This window comes from Hippoglossus hippoglossus, chromosome 1 (assembly GCF_009819705.1).
Source record: "Hippoglossus hippoglossus isolate fHipHip1 chromosome 1, fHipHip1.pri, whole genome shotgun sequence".
NCBI classification, from domain to species: domain Eukaryota; kingdom Metazoa; phylum Chordata; class Actinopteri; order Pleuronectiformes; family Pleuronectidae; genus Hippoglossus; species Hippoglossus hippoglossus.
Window position 1 is genome coordinate 15,100,051 of NC_047151.1, and position 18,098 is coordinate 15,118,148.

The 18,098-nt window shown below is 41.0% G+C and overlaps 1 protein-coding gene across 3 annotated transcripts in view; it reads left to right on the forward strand.

Annotated features, from left to right (window-relative positions):
• atf7ip (activating transcription factor 7 interacting protein) overlaps positions 1-16,776 on the forward strand; it is a 29,155-nt gene extending 12,379 nt beyond the window's left edge. The window contains exons 2-15 of one of the 3 annotated variants that reach the window (XM_034601617.1): positions 6,050-6,102; positions 7,027-7,542; positions 7,697-7,754; positions 7,944-8,159; positions 9,241-9,419; positions 9,557-9,694; positions 9,842-9,913; positions 10,018-10,106; positions 13,090-13,148; positions 14,244-14,909; positions 15,138-15,233; positions 15,371-15,448; positions 15,620-15,684; positions 15,891-16,776. In XM_034601617.1, coding sequence (XP_034457508.1) covers positions 7,033-7,542; positions 7,697-7,754; positions 7,944-8,159; positions 9,241-9,419; positions 9,557-9,694; positions 9,842-9,913; positions 10,018-10,106; positions 13,090-13,148; positions 14,244-14,909; positions 15,138-15,233; positions 15,371-15,448; positions 15,620-15,684; positions 15,891-16,349 — 2,685 coding nt within the window. In that variant the 5' untranslated portion in view covers positions 6,050-6,102; positions 7,027-7,032 and the 3' untranslated portion in view covers positions 16,350-16,776. Of the gene's footprint in view, positions 1-6,049; positions 6,103-7,026; positions 7,543-7,696; positions 8,160-9,240; positions 9,420-9,556; positions 9,695-9,841; positions 9,924-10,017; positions 10,107-13,089; positions 13,149-14,243; positions 14,910-15,137; positions 15,234-15,370; positions 15,449-15,619; positions 15,685-15,890 lie in introns of all 3 variants that reach the window. The other 2 variants (XM_034599979.1, XM_034600815.1) reach the window with 2 other exon arrangements.
• The last annotated feature ends 1,322 nt before the right edge of the window (positions 16,777-18,098 follow it).

An 18,098-nucleotide genomic window follows, 5' to 3' on the forward strand; every position in this document is an offset into this window, starting at 1 on the left:
TTCTCGCAGCAGCGCTGGTGGCCATTTTGTGTTTCTGCAGTAGCAGAAAGGGGGGATGGGCAGACAACGCACAGCAAGGTTTTATTTATTCTCACAACAGGGTTTTTGATGAAGACAGGTAAAGTTTTAGAATAAAAGTTAAATGTCATCACAAATCACAGTTCCTGTCTACTACTACCTGTGCTATTTATCTGTTGGTTTTTAATCTCAACTAGTCAAATCAGGAAACTACTTTTATATGACAATAAAAGAACATTTTTGGTGCAATCCTTAAAAGGAAGAAAGTGGAGTATCTATATTTAGTAGCTTGTAAGTGGGTGTTCTTTGTTCCTCTTGGGTAAAAAAAACACCCCCCTGCCGGAATGGTTCAGTCTGTTTAACAGCAGCCCTCCCTGCTGTGGGAGAGGCTGGGTGGATAGAGGCTGCTGACTGTGACAGGCTGTGCTCTAATTTCTTGATTTGCGCAGCTAGCATGGGACTGTGACTTCTTGCATTTTATGAAGACTACTTAATACAAACAAATGCCTCATGTAGTTTTTTTCTGACCAATCTATCAGTCTCCAATGTGGTAATTTTAGTTAATTGTGAAAATCGGTTATATTTGTGTTTCTAAGAAAAGTTCTTATTTGGCTTATACTGACTAATATTAAGAAAAACATCAAAGCACCCACACCAAAAAAAACACTTAACAGTAGCATTTTACGTGAAAACTCAAGAAAATACAACTTTTTGTACTCTTTTGTTAAATCTGTAACTGCATTACACTGTTAAAATATATTTTGTACTTTATGCCTTTTGTTTTCAATGCTCCCACACCCACTCCCTCATAATGGTTCAGTCCATGCTTGACGAGGAGAGGCTGTTCCAGAGAGTGAAAGAGGGCGACAATGTGTGTGTATGTCTCTGTGTGTGTATGTGTGTGAGAAAGAGAGAGAGAGAGAGAGAGAGAAAGAGAGGGAGATGGGGGAGGGTGGGTGCAGCTGTTTCTAGGTTGAGTGGACTGTGGGTATGCAGTTTAGCGCTGGCTGAACGCTGCTAGCTAGGCACTGCCTATAGTGCATGTTGTGCTGTTTTGTTGTTTTAAAGTGGTTTTATTTGACCTGTGTCTTGCTGGTTGTTACGTGATAAAACATATAATTAGATAGTTAAATTATTTGGTTTGTCATTGTTACCACAGAAAGGCATTTATGGAGGCTTCGTTGTTTAAAAAAGTATATCCTGGCTTTTAGTTGAATGGAACCATGTAACAGTGGCTCACTTCCCTAAACCTTTGACCTTCTCTGGCTTGTTAGCCACGTGGTCAATTGATAAGCTGAACAGATTGGTTATCTTACATCTTATGGATGGTCGGAGTCTCTTACGTCTTCTTGTCAAACGTGAACTTTTTATCATTTATTTAAGATGTTTTCCATCGTTATTATTTTACGTTGAGTTTCTTTTTATGTCATTAATTTGCTCCCATTAATACAAGCTGTGCAGGAGTGGGAGACAGAGCTGCTTGAAACCTTATGGAAAACTCTGTCGATTAGATTTCTAGAATATTCTTCTTACTCCGAAAGTCAAAACTAAACTTTATCTTGTGTTGTTCTGTTTTGAAAGTGGTAACTTAACTTGACTTGGTAAATTATACGAGAAGAACCTAGGATGTGCAGCAGGACGAGCTGTGCAGGATAAAAGAGGATGTGTTTTTATGCTGTGGAACATTAAAATTAAGCTGTAAAACCATCGGTGCCATCAACTTTCCTCAGTTCTGCTGAGACATAGTGACTTACCATACCCTTGTCCAAAAAAACACCACAGTGGCAAGATAGGGATCCTTATTAGCATTTCCACAGTTTAGAGACCGTATGATTTAGTTCCTCCAGGTCTGGTGACAAAGCATTAATTTAACCTATTAATTAGAATTTTTTAAATTCTGCACTTTACATAACCGTCGTCGAATGGGATAAATATGAGAGATCATATTACAGCCTGAGGTTGGTCCTCTGCAGTCCACACTGGTCAAGTCATTAGAGGGATAATAGCAGGCTGAGGCTAACCAAGTACTGACTTTAGTGCTCGTAGTTCCTCGGGTAACCTTGTATGTAGTACAGATCAAATCTGTCAAAGATTGAGCTGAAAGAGCAAGAGGAGATAGTGTCAACTCTAGTGAAGTGGTTCATTTAAAGCTATTTTGGGCTGTCTAGACGCATTGTTTTTTGACTATGCAGAAAATAAACTCTTGCACAACCGGAAAAAAATATCTTAAAACAATAACATTGAAACAATAGAAATACAGTTCAACATTTGTAACTGAGTTTTGTGTGAATCTTCGCACAAAAAAGCACTGTACTCATCAAAACTTTCTGTGTTACAGTGTCATTGACCTTTTTTTTTTCAATCAGAAAACTTTGTTTGACTATGGTGTTATGTAGAAAGGACAACCCCCCTCCACCCTTAGTCAGAATGGTTTAGTCCGTGCTGGCTGTAGATTTCCATACTGTGGACTAGTTTGTGCTAGAGTTGGGGGATGGGTGTTGCCTAGCAACAGCCTGTGCAGTGTACTTCCCCTCTGTCTGTGCGCTGCTAGCTAGGGTTGACATCACCACGCTGTGCTTGAGAATGTTGTAGACACAAACATTGATTTGTGTGTATTTGTTGTACCTGCAAGTTATCATGCACTTGATAGATGTTATCAGACAGATAATAAAAATAAAAAAAGATTTTTCATACTATGCTTTACAGCACACTGCTTTGTCAGGAGTTAAAGTATCCTTTTAGGAGGTTTATTTATCACCAGTTATAGGCTCAGGTAGGCGAGACACCCTTTTATAGAACATACCTCTGCAAGAAACAAGATGGACTAGTCCTAATCGAGCCCCTCCTCCTTTCTTTTATGTTCTCCTGCTGGCCTTTCAGCTGTTATCGGCTCCCACAATCAACAAATACGTGGAAGGCCCAAACCCACACATCCTGCTAAAGGTCACCATTTCTTCTTTTTCAAGCATGTTTCACATTTCTATCTCTTTTTACATCTGTGTAAGCTTCACTCTTTTGTCAAGGTTAGCTTTTGATACATGAAGAGGGTGCTATGCTAGTTGAAGAAAGCAGAGGTTTGGCTTATACTTCGATTGGTTTGTCTTTTTCTTTTCAATAAGAAACACTCGTGTCAGGGAGTTTGCCGACAATTCTCAGAAACAAGCTGCAACAATGTCACAAGAGGCTTTCTGTCACCTGGATGATGTCAGGAGGAACCATGCTGTTTTAAACATCACTGTAACTGGTTGCATTCACATCGGGATCAATAACTGAAGTCATTTCCTCGAGTGTTCATGCACACAGGAAAATCTACATGTATATATATTTATAGCAATGTCAACACATTTGTATTGGTGCGATATTCGCTCTGTTTGTGAATCTCACAAATATCCTCCCGGTATAAAGCATTTCTAGTGCGAGCGATCATAATGTTTGCCATTCATTCTCTTATTTGTGTCATATAATCCTTATGCAGTTCTGTTGGGCTGCATATCAAATCCACAAAATTGCACTCATTCAGATAGACGCACATTTGCTACCCCAGTATTTTAATGGGGTGTCATAGTGGTAGGTATATTGTGTGAGTGTTAGATGTCAGTGTGTTGTGGCGGAAAGCTTTGACGAAGATGCAGGAAACCTCATCACTTGTCACATGGACTAACTGAAGAAAACATCTGCAGTTTTCACAAAACAACACGGCGGAGCTACAATTCACCTTTAAAATGGTGCTTGATTTTATTTTAGGCAAAACTGGCCCTCATTGATCGGTCGGTGACGCATACAGTTAGTGTGGGTATCAATGAACTTGGGGGATGCTCTTTATTTGTTCACGCCACACCGTGGTTCACCCATACTCAGAGAGATCTGCGTGTTAGGAACAGGTTCCAGTGTTTGATGGAGCACAAGGATATGTTTTTGAAAATGGGTGGTTTACAATAAACCAAGATTGGAAATGGATTAGTATCCACAGGTCAGAAACTCAGTCATTAAAAATGCTCTCATTTGTACCGGTACCTCTTTAACCTGTTGGCCAGGGAAAACAACCCCACCAACATTTTTTGGTTGCAAGTTGTAAATGCATGTCCATGTACAGTAGCCCATCCAGAAATGGCCTCTACTTTGGGTTAGTGGACTAAAATCATCTTGATTCCTAGTGCCTGCAAGATTGAAATGTTGTGTTTTTGCTTGCTTGGCATCACACAAGCTTAATTTTGTCTCCTGCTGCTGCACTGACCCCAAAGTCACTCTGCTCTGTTATTTGGAGTTTTTTAGTTACATGTCTAGTTTGACAGAGTTTGGGACAGTTTGTGATGGTAAAGCAGCCACTCATCAGCTATCACTTGTAGTTGAAACCGGGTTGCAGAGGCAAAGTACTTAAATAAAAACATACAGCGATTTTGTAGCTTGAGAGAAAATAAATGGTCATCCCTGTCCAGATGCCTCTATGCACATGTGACACAAATTATTGTGACGCATGGTAGTCTAGTTCACTTAGCTTGACTGAAAAGATATTAGGTAAAATCCAATCAAACAAGTTTTAAAATAAATAATGATAACATGCAGAAAGGTAGGTAAGCCTTCTATTCTGTGTGTTACTGTCGTCACATGCGTGTTCGACCAGTCAGGTTCAGTGGAGGACTCACTGACGTAGCTGCAGAAAACTCTATTTCTGATTATGTGCTTATTAACTGGTAACTTGATGTAAGCTCAATGTAAAAGGAGGTTACTATGGTTTCATAGTTTATGAACATTGCATAAATAAACCATAAAAAACAAGATTTAAACTGCAACTGTCAACTTGCAAAAATACTGGTTGTGGCTTAGCTGCAGCTTGTATTATAGTATTGGACAGATGAACATTTATGATTGTTATTTGTAGAATTGTAACATGGCTTATATACATCTTTTGTTTAGTATAATTAAGTTTATATACATTTCTTCACTTTGTTTACCCTGCGAGCTTGGTGAAGCTTCGAGTTCAACAGCAAAATTCTAATTTAGCAGGGTGCTGCGGCCACCTGATACATCTGATGGAGAATCCTGCTCAGCTAGCTACAGAGAGCTCAGGCTGGCAGCAAAAAGCAGAGCTGACGGCCATTTTGAGTTTCTGCACTGAATCCAGGCGCAGTAAATGAGGCCGCAGGATGGGGGAGGGGGGATTGTGCTCTGCGCAGTGTGCAATAACATTGGAATGTGGAGTGTAGCAGAGATCGTGCTCGCTTTTTGCACCGCATTTTTTGTTTATGCTGAGTGTGCATGATGCTTTTTCAGGTTCCATTATTTTATGCAATAAGTTTTGTCTCACTTGTTTTTTACAATGAGGAATTTTAAGGATACTGCAGGGAGCCTACTTACTGATATGAAAGCAGAGTAGGGATGTTGTGTGTATGCACTCAGCTTTACAGTGCCAGCATACACCTAGTCCACTGTCAACTACAGTCTTGCGGGTAAACAATGCTGTAAAAGTTCTTCTTCTTCTTCTTCTTCTTCTTCTTCCGGTTTATTGGCGGTGGCAACCAACATCAAGGTGCATTACCACACTGCGTCACCAAACCCCTGTGGCTGCACATTTATGAGCTTAAATTCAATGAAATATGGTTAAAGCGATTTGTATGAAAGCTTCTTTGATCTTTGTTTATGCTCAGGAGAAATACAAATGAGTCCTTGTTTAATGTATTGTTTGCAAAACTCAGTTGTGACACTTTGTAAGCAATGCCCAATTCCTCTAGTCCAACATGTTTTAGCCTGTATTGATGTATTTTATTGTCATCAACAGAATTGAATGTCCAGTTTGATTAAATTTGTAGTTACCCTTCAAATATATATATATAGGTGTCTTTGAAGTTTAGGGCTCATTTTGAAGTTAATGGCTCAGTTGCTACAGGGATAAAAACAGACCCTCATAATTCAGTGAAGCTAAATACAGGGCCACTTTGATTGGCTTGGTCTGTTGGTCTCATACCTACTTGATCCTGTAGTAATAGTTAGAAGCAGTCATTTACAATTTTCCAATTTTTTTCTCTTTTTTTAGGTTGTCAAAGAATTCTCATCTAAATCTATGACTGCGGTCCTTTCAGCTTGAAGGTGAGTTATTCATGCATGTTTTAATTAGTTTACATACTGAACGTTACTTAATATCATAGCACATTTCTTGAGTGGTGCTGAACTTAGAAATGAGAATTGTACTGCAGCTAAGCACAGTCCCTTACAGCACACATGCTCCCTTGAAATAAATACTGTAAACATGAATGAAATTCATATACATGAAATGAATGATTACACTTAAAACAGGACACCTAGCCTCAACACTGCAGTTTGTGCAACCACCAGAACTCTGTACGGAAAATCCTTCCATGTTTTGCATAACCTCTTTACTGCTGCCAACACGGTCCCTGTTGGTCCACTCTGATTTGCTGGGGATTGAACCAATAGGAGGGTGGGGGGATGGGAGAAAGGTCGGGTTGCTGCTGTTGTTAACTTCAATGTCATTTCTGTTCTCTGGATCGGGGCTTAGGTAAACATGAAAGTTCAATCAGAAAATGAAGGCAAGGGGAATTTGTCAGACCAGTTACAGTTTTTGAGACTGACATGAAAAAGGGTCTTTTGGCACACTGAGCTGCACCTTGACTGTGGTCAATTCAGGACAGATACAGCAGTCTGTAATCAGGCAGTAAAGATCGGTCTGATCTGGCTTAATTGCTGAGTCAAATTTGTGGTAAAGAAACAGGTTTTTGGGGAACCGACCAGTTTGGTATGCAGATTACTGAGAAGGAAGAACCTTCTAGAAAAGAAAAAAACAAGGAAGCCACAGGGCTCTACAGTGACCTCTAGTGTTTCCTCAGAAACTCTGCAGCCATTTCTGTGCTTTGCAGTGCGTAACGTTCAGGACAGGTTCATAAGCGGTAGATACTGTGCTGTTTGGTCTTGCAGCTCTAACTGTGGAGTTTTAGATCTTTTCCAGACTAATCACGCCCTTTGATGGCATGTAATCTCTCCTCTCCTCTGCAGGCAGCAATGGAAGTCGTTGTGACAGAAGAGAAGAAGAAAATCTTCCGTGCCAGGAAAACCATGAAGATCAGTGATCGACAGCAGCTGGAGAGTCTTCACAGCACTTTGTTGACGGCCGCTCCGGGATTGTCCAACCCATCTCCGCCACCACTAATGAACGGCACTCACAAAGAGGACGGACAAAAAGCAGGGGACAAAGAGCAAAACAACATCTCGGACTCAAACTCCCCTCATGCTACATCACCTGCCTCTCCTGCTCCTTTCCTGTCCCTAAACCTGTCACCCTCCCCTGGCTCTTCACAAAGTCCCAAAACAAAGGATGAAACTCCCACCACATCTCCTACATCACCATTCCACTCTCTAAACTTTGAACTGAAAAAGATGGAGGATAAGGAAGAGGAGAAAAAAGGGTCCCTGTTGCCGTCATTAAGTGACGCTGTTACACTAGCACCGACGAAATCAAAGGAAAACCAGGAAAAAGACACTGAAATGATTCCAGAGGTGGAAAAGAAAGAGGTAAATGCTTTAAAACTTTTAGGAAAGTTTTCCTCTTCACTATAAACAAAGCAATATTGTTTTCAATTGTTCAATTTAGTTGGTTTATAATGGAGTTGTTCAGACTGTGAGTCTCAAAATTTTACAATAATTATCTATTTATTCTTATCCCCAGGAGAAACAGACTACAGTGGAGGACCCAGCTGTGGATTCGAAGAAGGATTCCACTAAAGGTTTGGTTCCATGTTCGCCAGTGCCACCTCCAGTATCTGACTGCACAAAACCAGTGGACACAGATAGTGATGCTACAAAGGCCGCGGACCCTGAGGCCTCTGCAGCCAAAATGAAAGATGAAAAGCCTTCTTCGCCTAGATCTATAACTTCCGATTCCTCTCCTTCTTGTTCCTCCTCGTCTCATCCAGCTTCGTCCTCTGGTGCGGATCTAACACAAGACAAAGCCATCAAAAAGGATAACATAAAAGAAGAGAAGGACAACAAAGAAGATGTGAAGAAAGGATCCATCGGTGAGGAAAAGATGGAGGTGGACTCAGTAAAAGTGGAGACCAAAGTGAAAAAACCTAGCATCGGAAAAATCACAAAACCATCTCGACCATCATCCACTCCGCCATCGAATACAGGTATGAGAAAGTGGACATTTTTTCACATACGCAAAGATCAGTAGAAATATAAAAAATTATGTGAAATATGAGATATGTCCTTCAATACGGTTCTTATTTTTAATTTTCACTGATGTAGTCATGAAATCAAAGGCCAGGGAAACAGTTGTAGGCTCTGTTACCTGTTACAACTCATAAGAGGACTCAGACAATTTATTATTGCAAGGTGGTCGACCACGGGAGATGGATTTAATGGACAAACCAAATTATCCGCATGACCCCTGTATGGATCAAACTCCAAAAACTGCCATTTTTGTCACATTTGACATGTTTCATTGAGGGTGATGCGCATCTGTTTTCGGGTTACGCCTTTTTGACTGACTTAAAAATTGACTTTGATGTGTAATATCGAATTCCACATTAAGATGCTACAAAGGAAGCTCACAGTTTGCAAGACTTAATGTTTAATAGATATTCGTGTAAGGATAATTAGAGCACTTTCATGCAATACTAAATGATGATTTATTATACGGTGCAGGGAAATAAGGTACAATCAATTTTTAGTGTGGAAGTGCTTGAAGTTGGAAGTTGGACAACCTTTTATTATCCAACAATGTAACACTACATCACTGCAATCATGACCTTTTAATTTAATTTTCCTCTGTATCATGAGAAATGTATTCTGTTCACATCATTATGTCACTGTTCTCTAGTTTCTGATCAGAGTCCACTTTATAATTGCTTTCCTGTCCAGTTGAACATTCAGTTCTATTTATTTGTGGATTTATTTAATAGGGACAGTACATATTAATAAACATTGCTGTAAAGGCGACAGAGTTAGCTAAAAGGCTATTTTTAATGTGTAGCTATGAAGTCATCCTTAAAAGGACAAATCTAACATAAAGTGGTCCATAAAATCGATATGACATATCTATAATTCTTTTTGAAGATGAACTGATGTAGAAATGTAGTAATACACAGACTGAAAACCCATGTAAACACCAGAAATCCATCAGATGTTAGTGTGGTCTAAGTTCTTTGTTCAGATTTAGGACATTGAACATGTAAGTAAGCAGGTCTTTGTCTTATTTTTTCCTCCTAGTGCAAGAGGACAAGGGCTCGACCTCGGGACTGAAACGCACTTTATCAGAGGGTACGGAAAAAGATGGACAAACGGTGAAAAGAGAGGGGAAGAGGCCGAAGGTGGAGCATGAGGAGTTGGAGGCTCAGTTGGAACTTAAAATCACTGCAAAAGCTGGTAGTCACCACAAACTTGAAAAGGTTGGTGTGCAACTATAAACTGCTGCTTTTCAAACTTGATCCTAAAGTCTAAGCTAACTAAATGAACTCTGCTTCGGTGGCAATGGACTTTAATAGTTGTGCTTTTCTTCCCTCCTTTACATGATCTTCTTTCTCAGATTGTGCAGCAACTAGTGGATGAACGGTTGAGGGTCTTGGAGCTGACAATTTTTGACAAGCATTTCCAAGAACTCAAGGACAGAGTAGACAAGCTCGACTGTGCCACCAAACACCAAACTGTCATTAACACACTCCAAGTAAGTAGATGATATTGTTATCTGAAGTAAATTTCACATGCAGCAATGTAAGATGTGTTTTTAATGATAAGTTCTATGTAGTTGTAATTCACTCCTTACGGTTATCAAGGATCGAATCTAAAGTCCACCTTTCTATGTTTTTTTTAGGCCAAAATAGCTCGATTAGCAAAAAAGTTTGGTGAAGCTAATCAGGCATCGGAGAACAAAAGGAAACAAGAGGTACGACACTTAATCCTTTTTTGTATTTGGGTTTATTTCTGTAAAATCGTTCTATCTGGTTAGCCAGCAACGTTTTCTGAAAACACCTCATCTGATTTCCTCAGGCACTTACCGCCGCTGCTGCTGCCGCTGCTGCTGCCGCTGCTGCTGCTGCCAAGACTGCCGCAGTTGCAAACAACCCTCAAGTTCATCGGTAAGTGTCCATGCCTAGAGCAGTTTCATTCCTATTTCCCTTTCAACCAGTATATACTTAAACATACATTAACAGGGTTTATTTGATTCTGATCACTTCACTGCAAGTTCCCGTTTGCCAGATCCTTACAATATGTGATAAAATAATTTGAGTTTTCAAAATTCACAGCATGTGTTTGAACATGTTTTTCTTTGAATACAGCAGTGTGTGCTCTTTGGTATTGTGTGAATATAATTTGGCCTTTGTATGAACGTGACAATACCGGACTGAAGCCAGAAATACACACTGAGCCGTTCACAACGTGTCTAGTTGACATTGTCCCAGGTTGCTATCTGTAATCACTAAAGGCTGAATTTAAAACTAAAGGATAGAATAAAGAATCCTTACATCCTCCAAATCCATACCTTTTTGGAAACCCAAGATTCCGTGTCTGTGGTTCGATTTTTTCAGGATCAGCTTTTTTTAAACTCTTATGCTCACTCCAAATATTTCTTAAGACTGGTTTGGAATATACAAACACATGCCCCAGTTTGTGTTTTGCACCTGCAAAATAACCACGCGTGGGTCCAGGTCCTGAGTCTTGTGACGTTCTACAATGTGAAGCCTGAGCGTGTCCTCAGGCAGTGCAGAGTGTAGTTAAAACTGCACCTCTCCTCCCAACAGCGTGCTCCGTCGGCAGACAGTCGAACCACAGCCTGTGCCCAGTGAAGGAGTGGCGCCCTCTGTTGGTAAGACTGCTGCACTGTCTATTCAGAAGAAGATGAAAGAAGAGAAAATGGAGGAGGAAGAGGACATAGATATGTCACGTCACATTGCCATGGCAAAAAAGCTGTCAGACTTCAGTGAGGGGAAATGCAGAGCTGACATTTTTCTCCGCACGATCAATTCCCAGTTGGAAAAAGTGCTTTACAACAACTGCAAACGAAGCTCAGGAAATCCCAGGGCTGACCGCTACGCATCATACATATTCCGCACCATAGTCCCATATGAAGTCTACTGTGACTGGGTGGCTAAAGTCAACTACGTTGGATTATTGGGCAAGGAGGCGCTCCCCAGGAACTTAAGGAGGACTATGAGGATGCTAATCGAAGAACGATTCCCTCATCTAACCTGTGACAGCTGGAGAGAGATTCGCGATGTTATCAATGAAATACTGCGAGTGAAGAGAAGACCAGAATTTTTTCGAGAATACAGTAGCATTGTCTACTAACAATATCATCAATCTACCATCAATCAGGTTTTAGTAAAAAAAATACTGACAATTTCAGCGGCCTTAAGAGTAGTGAATGATTTTGCAGCCCTTGTTATTAACCTATTTGACGCTTTGGACATGGATCATGCAGTACTGAGACAGTGTAGGACTGTCAGAACAAACTGTCCATTGGTTTGAAAAGTTTCTACCAAGCACTTATCAGTGCGTGCTGGCAGGTATCACTTCCCCTAGGGTATCAAATTTAACTCCTATTCGTTACATGTATCATCGGTCTTGTATCAACAATGTTTCCAACGCAAATATCCACTTTTATGTGGATGATACTGTGATATACTGCTCTGACCTAAATCAAACCGGCCTTTTTGTGAGCAACGACTAGCTCTTAATGTTACAACGTACTTTGTGTGATTTAAAAGTTATGATTGCTGATAAAATACAACTCTGGGTGTTATCTAATGCAAAATGAAAGGAACTGAAACTTTCATCTATCACTACATTTTAGGGCTCTGGGATTTGCTTGTATGCTTTCATTGGCTTGTCCGCCTTGTTCCCGTGTAGACTAAACCATCGGGAATTTTTTATTTGTCAGGCTATTCTCCGTCTACTTCCATCGTACCTAAACTTCTTAATCCTTCAAAAAAGGACTGGAAGTTTATGTCTTTGCTCCTTTCTCTCTGTCCCTGAAGCTCTAAATTGGGAAGAAAGACGTTTAAGTTGGCTGCTCCCTCTGTTGGAATAGTTAAAAAAATTAGCTGAATCCCAATGGATGCATTTAAAGCTATTTTAAATGACCTTGATGCAGGCTGGTTATTTTGCAGGTGTGATGTTTTGACTGGTGCCTGATTCACATTGTCCCCGACTTATCCGTGATGTTCATGACTTGTGTCGAATATTTTAGATATTTTATGATTCTGTGATGTATTCTTTATTTGCATTAGTAATTGTTATACATTTGTCTGCAAGCCTGTTAATTGTGCTGCTGCTTGTCCTGGCCAGGACACTCTTGTAAAAGTGATGTTTAATCTCAATGAGACTTTTCCTGGTTTAATAAAGGTTAAATACAAAAAATGAGTTTTATGGTTCAGCAACAGAAGCATACTGGGACAATTGTCATTATGGGTCATTGAAATATTCAAATTATCTAAATATCACCATTACTGGACAGAGGTTCCTTTTTTGAAATAAAGCGAGTCTTTGGTGAGTTCTTGACAAAAAGTCAAAAACTTGAATGAAAACTTAGACATGTTCTTAAATAATGAGATACCACAAGTTGTTCGAAGATGACTGTATGAAAATGAAATAAATTCAAGTGTCCTCACTGTACCACATTCACTCGTCTTCCTGTCATGTACTTAAAGGTCCAGTGTGTAAGATTTAGGATGAAAGGATGCCTTTCACCCAAATGCCCCTAATGGCAGAAATTGAATATATAATAATGCTAGTGAGGTTTTCACGAGTGTGTAATTTTCTAAATTGTACGAATTGTTGTTTTCTTTACACTTGAATAGGCCCTTTATATCTAAATACTTTATATTACATTGGGAGCGGGTCCTCTCTACGGGGGCCGCCATGTTTTTTACAGTAGCCCAGACTTGAAAAACACCAGAGTTTTTATGATGACTGAAGTCTACCACAGGTTCTCCTTCATGTTTGGAAGGGGAGGCTGAGGTGAGGGGTATTCAGCTGCAACATGCAACTTCACTAGATGCCACTAAATTCTTCACACTGAACCTTTAAACCACTCTAAGTATAAGACATTTTTCTGAACAGGCCAGTCCGGACCATGGAGTTAAAGCAGATATCAACAGTTTCTTCCTCCACCACAACTGGTGAGTAGTATTTTTATTTCAAGTCGGATGTTGCGTTGGTCTGAATTAAATACAGTGGAACAATTTTCAGCTGTGTCACAAACTGCAAATTTACGGGATTTACTCGTAATCCTGTTTTTTTAGTATTGGAGTTTGCATGTTCTCTCTGTGTTCATGTAATCTTATCTGTATGATGTAGTTTCCTTCCACAGCACAAAGATATATTTTAAAGGCCCAAATCCACTATCATATTGTTGAACCACAATGTGTTGCCTTTTTAATGTAAGAGTACATAACTGAGACATTGTGTAAAAATTCTGTTTTTGTAGAAACAAATTGAAAATAAAAAATATTGCCATAAGTGTTTGATTGAATTTGTCTGCATGCGGGTACTGCAATGGGTGTTTGCTGGGATAGGTTTTTCACTTTCGAGATCCTCGCCAAAAATATACATGACATCTATGTACTAATTCCACACTGTCTGTATTTGAAACGCATATCTTGCGAAGCGTTCACCTTCTCAACTTCACACTTGGCTTTTGTATTGTAAATCCCCTGAAAACGTGCAGTGCTGATTTTTTGTGTTTGGACATACTATGCGCTTGATATTAATGAAAATAGAATAAAGTTGCGACCAGTGCTCTGTTGCAGTCAGTGGTGGGGGGGCAGTGTGCCTTCAGTCTGTGGACAGAATTGATTATGTCTTATTCTACGTCATCTGATAAACTATAGCAGTGGTCTGCAACAAGGTCAAACTGCAGGTCAAAATCCGCTAGATCATTTTGATAATCTTTCAAAGTTCACTCTTCACCGTAGACTGTTTATAAAATGCTCTGCACATAACGTCCAGCACACAAACAATAAGAAAAGTCTGAGGAGGACTCACTAATGACTAGGAATAATTCTGAAGTAGCTCCAGAGCATTAACACAAGCCAAAGAAAACAGCCCATTCCAAAATGGCAGGTTTAGAATAGGCACTGCATAATGACCAATAATTTGCCTCAGGTTTAACACCCTTTAGTTGTCTGTAAGTAATGTGAGTTTAAAAAAAAAGAAGATCTCAGTGATACTTCCTGCCGCTTTCTAAAACAAGCCATCTTTCTTATTTTCCTCAGTGAATCCAGCTCAGACAGCTCTGTCAGCCTCTGTCCCAGCTTCAGTCACAACATCCACCTCCACAACTATGGTTCAGCAGGCACCCATCCTCCAGCTGATCACCTCCTCTGCTAATGCTGCCACCACCTTGGCTGCTGGCATCACCACTCAGAGTCCCACAGGCACCCTGCTGCTGAAGGCAGGCCCTGGGAACAGCATGATGGCTTCGGGCCAGCCGCTCCTCTTCCAGCTGCCTTTATCAGTGGCTAATGGTCAGGCAGGAACACTGGTCAACTTCCCTGTCTCCTCCTTGTCTGCAGCCGGTTCACTCAACAAGGCCAAAACCACTGCTTCTACCACCACGTTTATACTCAAGCCCGCTCCCATCATCACGACGACATCAGCTTCTGCCCCAGCTGCTGCTACTGTCTCAGCGCTCCAGGCCTCCACTGGCCAGTTGTCCTCTACCCATATCTCTCTGGCCCGAGCCGTTTATCAGGGGGGTGCTGGGGGGATAACTACGCCCAATGCTGGGGTGTCCGTAACCACGGCCAGGACGCCAGCTCAGTCCATCTCTCTAGCCGGAGCGATGTCGTCAGCCTCCTCTCCTGCAACGTCTGGGCCAGCAGCTACGGGTTCCACTGCTCCGGGACCTCCACAGGGGACATCTCTGACGTCAAAGACAGGTGGGGGTTTGCTGTGGTTATTATTATTGCTGTGGTGTTTAAAAGTGTCAAGGCATTTCTGCTGTCAGCGATAAAACGACATGGCAACATTAGGCGTTCACTTATAATGTGCATTATCATTGTTTAAACAGCAGCGTGCTTTCTCTACCGTTTGCTGATTTTGTTGTTGAGTTGCTGCTTTTTTCTTTTGCTAAATTGCTCAACTTTTACATCCCCCCCCTTTCCCAGACAACCAAGCAACCGCAGCCACTCCATCCAAAGCAGCCGCGGCGCGACCCAAAGGCTCCGTCATAGATCTCACTGAGGATGATGATGATGTGCAAGGTAGGGCTGAAGCATACTTTTTTTCCCCCGTAGAATAAAATACATTTTCAACTCATTGAATTGTTCTTTATGTGCTAACAGATACTGTATTGAAAAGCAGTTGTGAGTCTAATAGTATTGCCCTCTATGCTCTCCAGTGACAGGAGTGAAAAATGCCACTGTTGCCGCCCCCTCACCGACCCAGCGCCCGCTTCCAACCGTCAGCATTCTCAACAGTAAGACCACCTCTTTATATTTAGAGCATGAAAGAAGGATTTTAAGCCAAATGACATGTGACAAACACATAAACAAGTGCTTTACATTTCATCATGGCTGTTGGTTGCAATCAGTTGATCTAGTTTTAAAATAAACCGCACGTCTAATTTTCATGTCTGCTCTGTCCTCAGGTACAGGAGCACGATTGTCTCCACAAAACAATCCTCAGTTGACTGTCCACCACCGCCCCCCACTGGTGAGGATTTAGAAATACATTTGTCATATTTTGCAGGAAGTTAATTCGTCTCTGTTTCTAAAAAACTTTTCCATAACCTTTACACACTTTCCACACACTCTCTCTATGCATGATTATTTAATTATTCAAGAAATTGTGATGTCCTGATCATATTCAGCCCATTTTGCCAGTGGACCAACTTATGACAATAGTTTTCTCTTTCATAGGACTCGCCCATGAAACCCCGCACTGTAACCACTACTACCCCGACCCGGGTCACAGGCTCGGTGCTGCCCCCTCTCCCTGTGGCACCCGCACCGTCACGTTTACCCCCAGAGGCTGAGCGGACCTCACTTCCTCAGCAACCCCAGCTGAAGCTGGTGCCAAGTCAGACTGGTATAGTTCTGTCCTGGTGTGTGTCAGAAACTGACCGGACCTGTGCAGCTGTAGACAGTTATCACCTCTATGCCTTCCACCAAGATAACTCCAGCAGCAATGTGTTGCAGCAGCACTGGAAGAAGATTGGGGAGGTGAAGGCCCTTCCGCTGCCTATGGCCTGTACACTGACACAGTTCCAGTCTGGCTCCACTTATCATTTTGCTGTTCGAGCCAGAGACATCTACGGGCGCTTTGGCTCCTTCTGTGAACCTCAGTGCACAAACGTCATCAGTTCCAGCTCAAGTTGAGCAGTTAAGGAATGGAAACACAGTTTTGCATTTGAAAGTTCGGGACTTCCTTTACTTCTTTATTGTACGTTGAACACAAACAGTATATGTAAATATCTCTACATTAACAGCTAGACTTCTGACTGACTCGTAAAACAAGCAGCAATCAGTTGGTTTTGTCTGGTTAATGTATGTATTGTATTTTTTGTGACTGTTGTATATGATCGAATTTCTTTGCCTCTTTCCCAAGTCAGATATTTATGTTGACTACTGTTACTCTGCCCTGAATGTTTTTTGCTTTACTTGAGAAGAGACGACCGGATTATTCGTGTATACTCAAGAATTGCACAGAAATGTATAAATGTGTGGTAGAAACTGAATGATAACTTTTGTAACTGTTGTCTGGCAACCAGACTTTGACAAATCAATAAAAGGTTTTATTAAAGTCTTGGCTCTTTTTATCTGCTGTTTTTTAAAGCTCTTCACTGAAATTACACACTCACATTCTATCAGCTTGATTACAACAGTGCCCATAGAGGCTTGTGCAATTTGTTAAGTCTGTGACAAAATTCCAATTTTACCAGTTTAAATTGATGTACAGTACTTTACGCACACAACCATTATGATCCAGATAATTGGACTGATCTCCCGAAACTGCTACTATATAAATCTGGCAGCCAGTGATGCCAACATCAGCTACGACATTAATTTCAGTTCTCATCTACAAGTCATTCCAGACAGCCCACAAGAGGGCGCCATTGTGCTGCATTCCAAATTTGTTCCAGCCGAGTAAAAAAAGTTAGTAGCTCAATGTAAAAACAATAAAGCTGCCATTCATAGAACCTCAGCAGTTTGGCAAGGTAGCCGTCATGTCTAATCCAAGATGTACATCAACTCTGACCTGCTGGTTACATCATCACTGATCAAGCTTACTGTTCCTGGCAGGCCACAGCAACCGTCAGGGAAAGGTCCCGGTCCTCCTCATGGACTGTCCGGAGCGACCCGGTTGTGTGTTAGAGTTGGGGGTGGAGGAGGACTGGAAGACTAAGGAATTTAGTGAAGCTGGGCTGGGAATGTCTTGTTAAGACCTGGACAAATGTTTTGTCCATTCCAGGGGAAGTTGGGGACATGAAATCCAAGTGGGCCACATCCAAAGGTGAGTGTGGTTTAGAAGCCAAACTCACTGAGGTTCTGACCAACCTTCAGATGAATTGTGGTAAATAGAGGCTGGCTTTAGTAGGAACCACTGATCAGACGGAGGAAGGAACACTGAAAAAGATCTGAACCCATGGATCCTGGCATCTGTAGATGGAGCATAGTTGGTTGGATTAGTTGAACTCATGTTTCTTGGTGAAGTTTCTTTCATTGTCAATAAACTACAGTAGAAAAGTCTTGAATTGACAACCTCTATTAAAGTCATGTGGTGGTTCGGTGTAGTGCTACTTAGCGTACAGTAAAACAAAGGGTCTGTTTAGTGAACCTTGTTGCTCAGCCTTGCCTCACTGTTCCACTGTCACAAATTCTTTCTCTCACAAGAACCACAGATACGTTTAGTCTAATGACTTGACATCCGAGAAAGTATTTTTTGGATAAAAGATTATTTTAAACACCTTTTTTGGGCAAGATTTACTTTCTGATGGTTTTATTTATATAAAAGTAAATGTATACTAGTTTTTCTTAACACATATCTAAATCTGTTAAATACATAGTTCTATACAGGTTGTATTGAAACAAACTGGCCCTGGTGTGATTGGTGTTTCCACTGAGGCC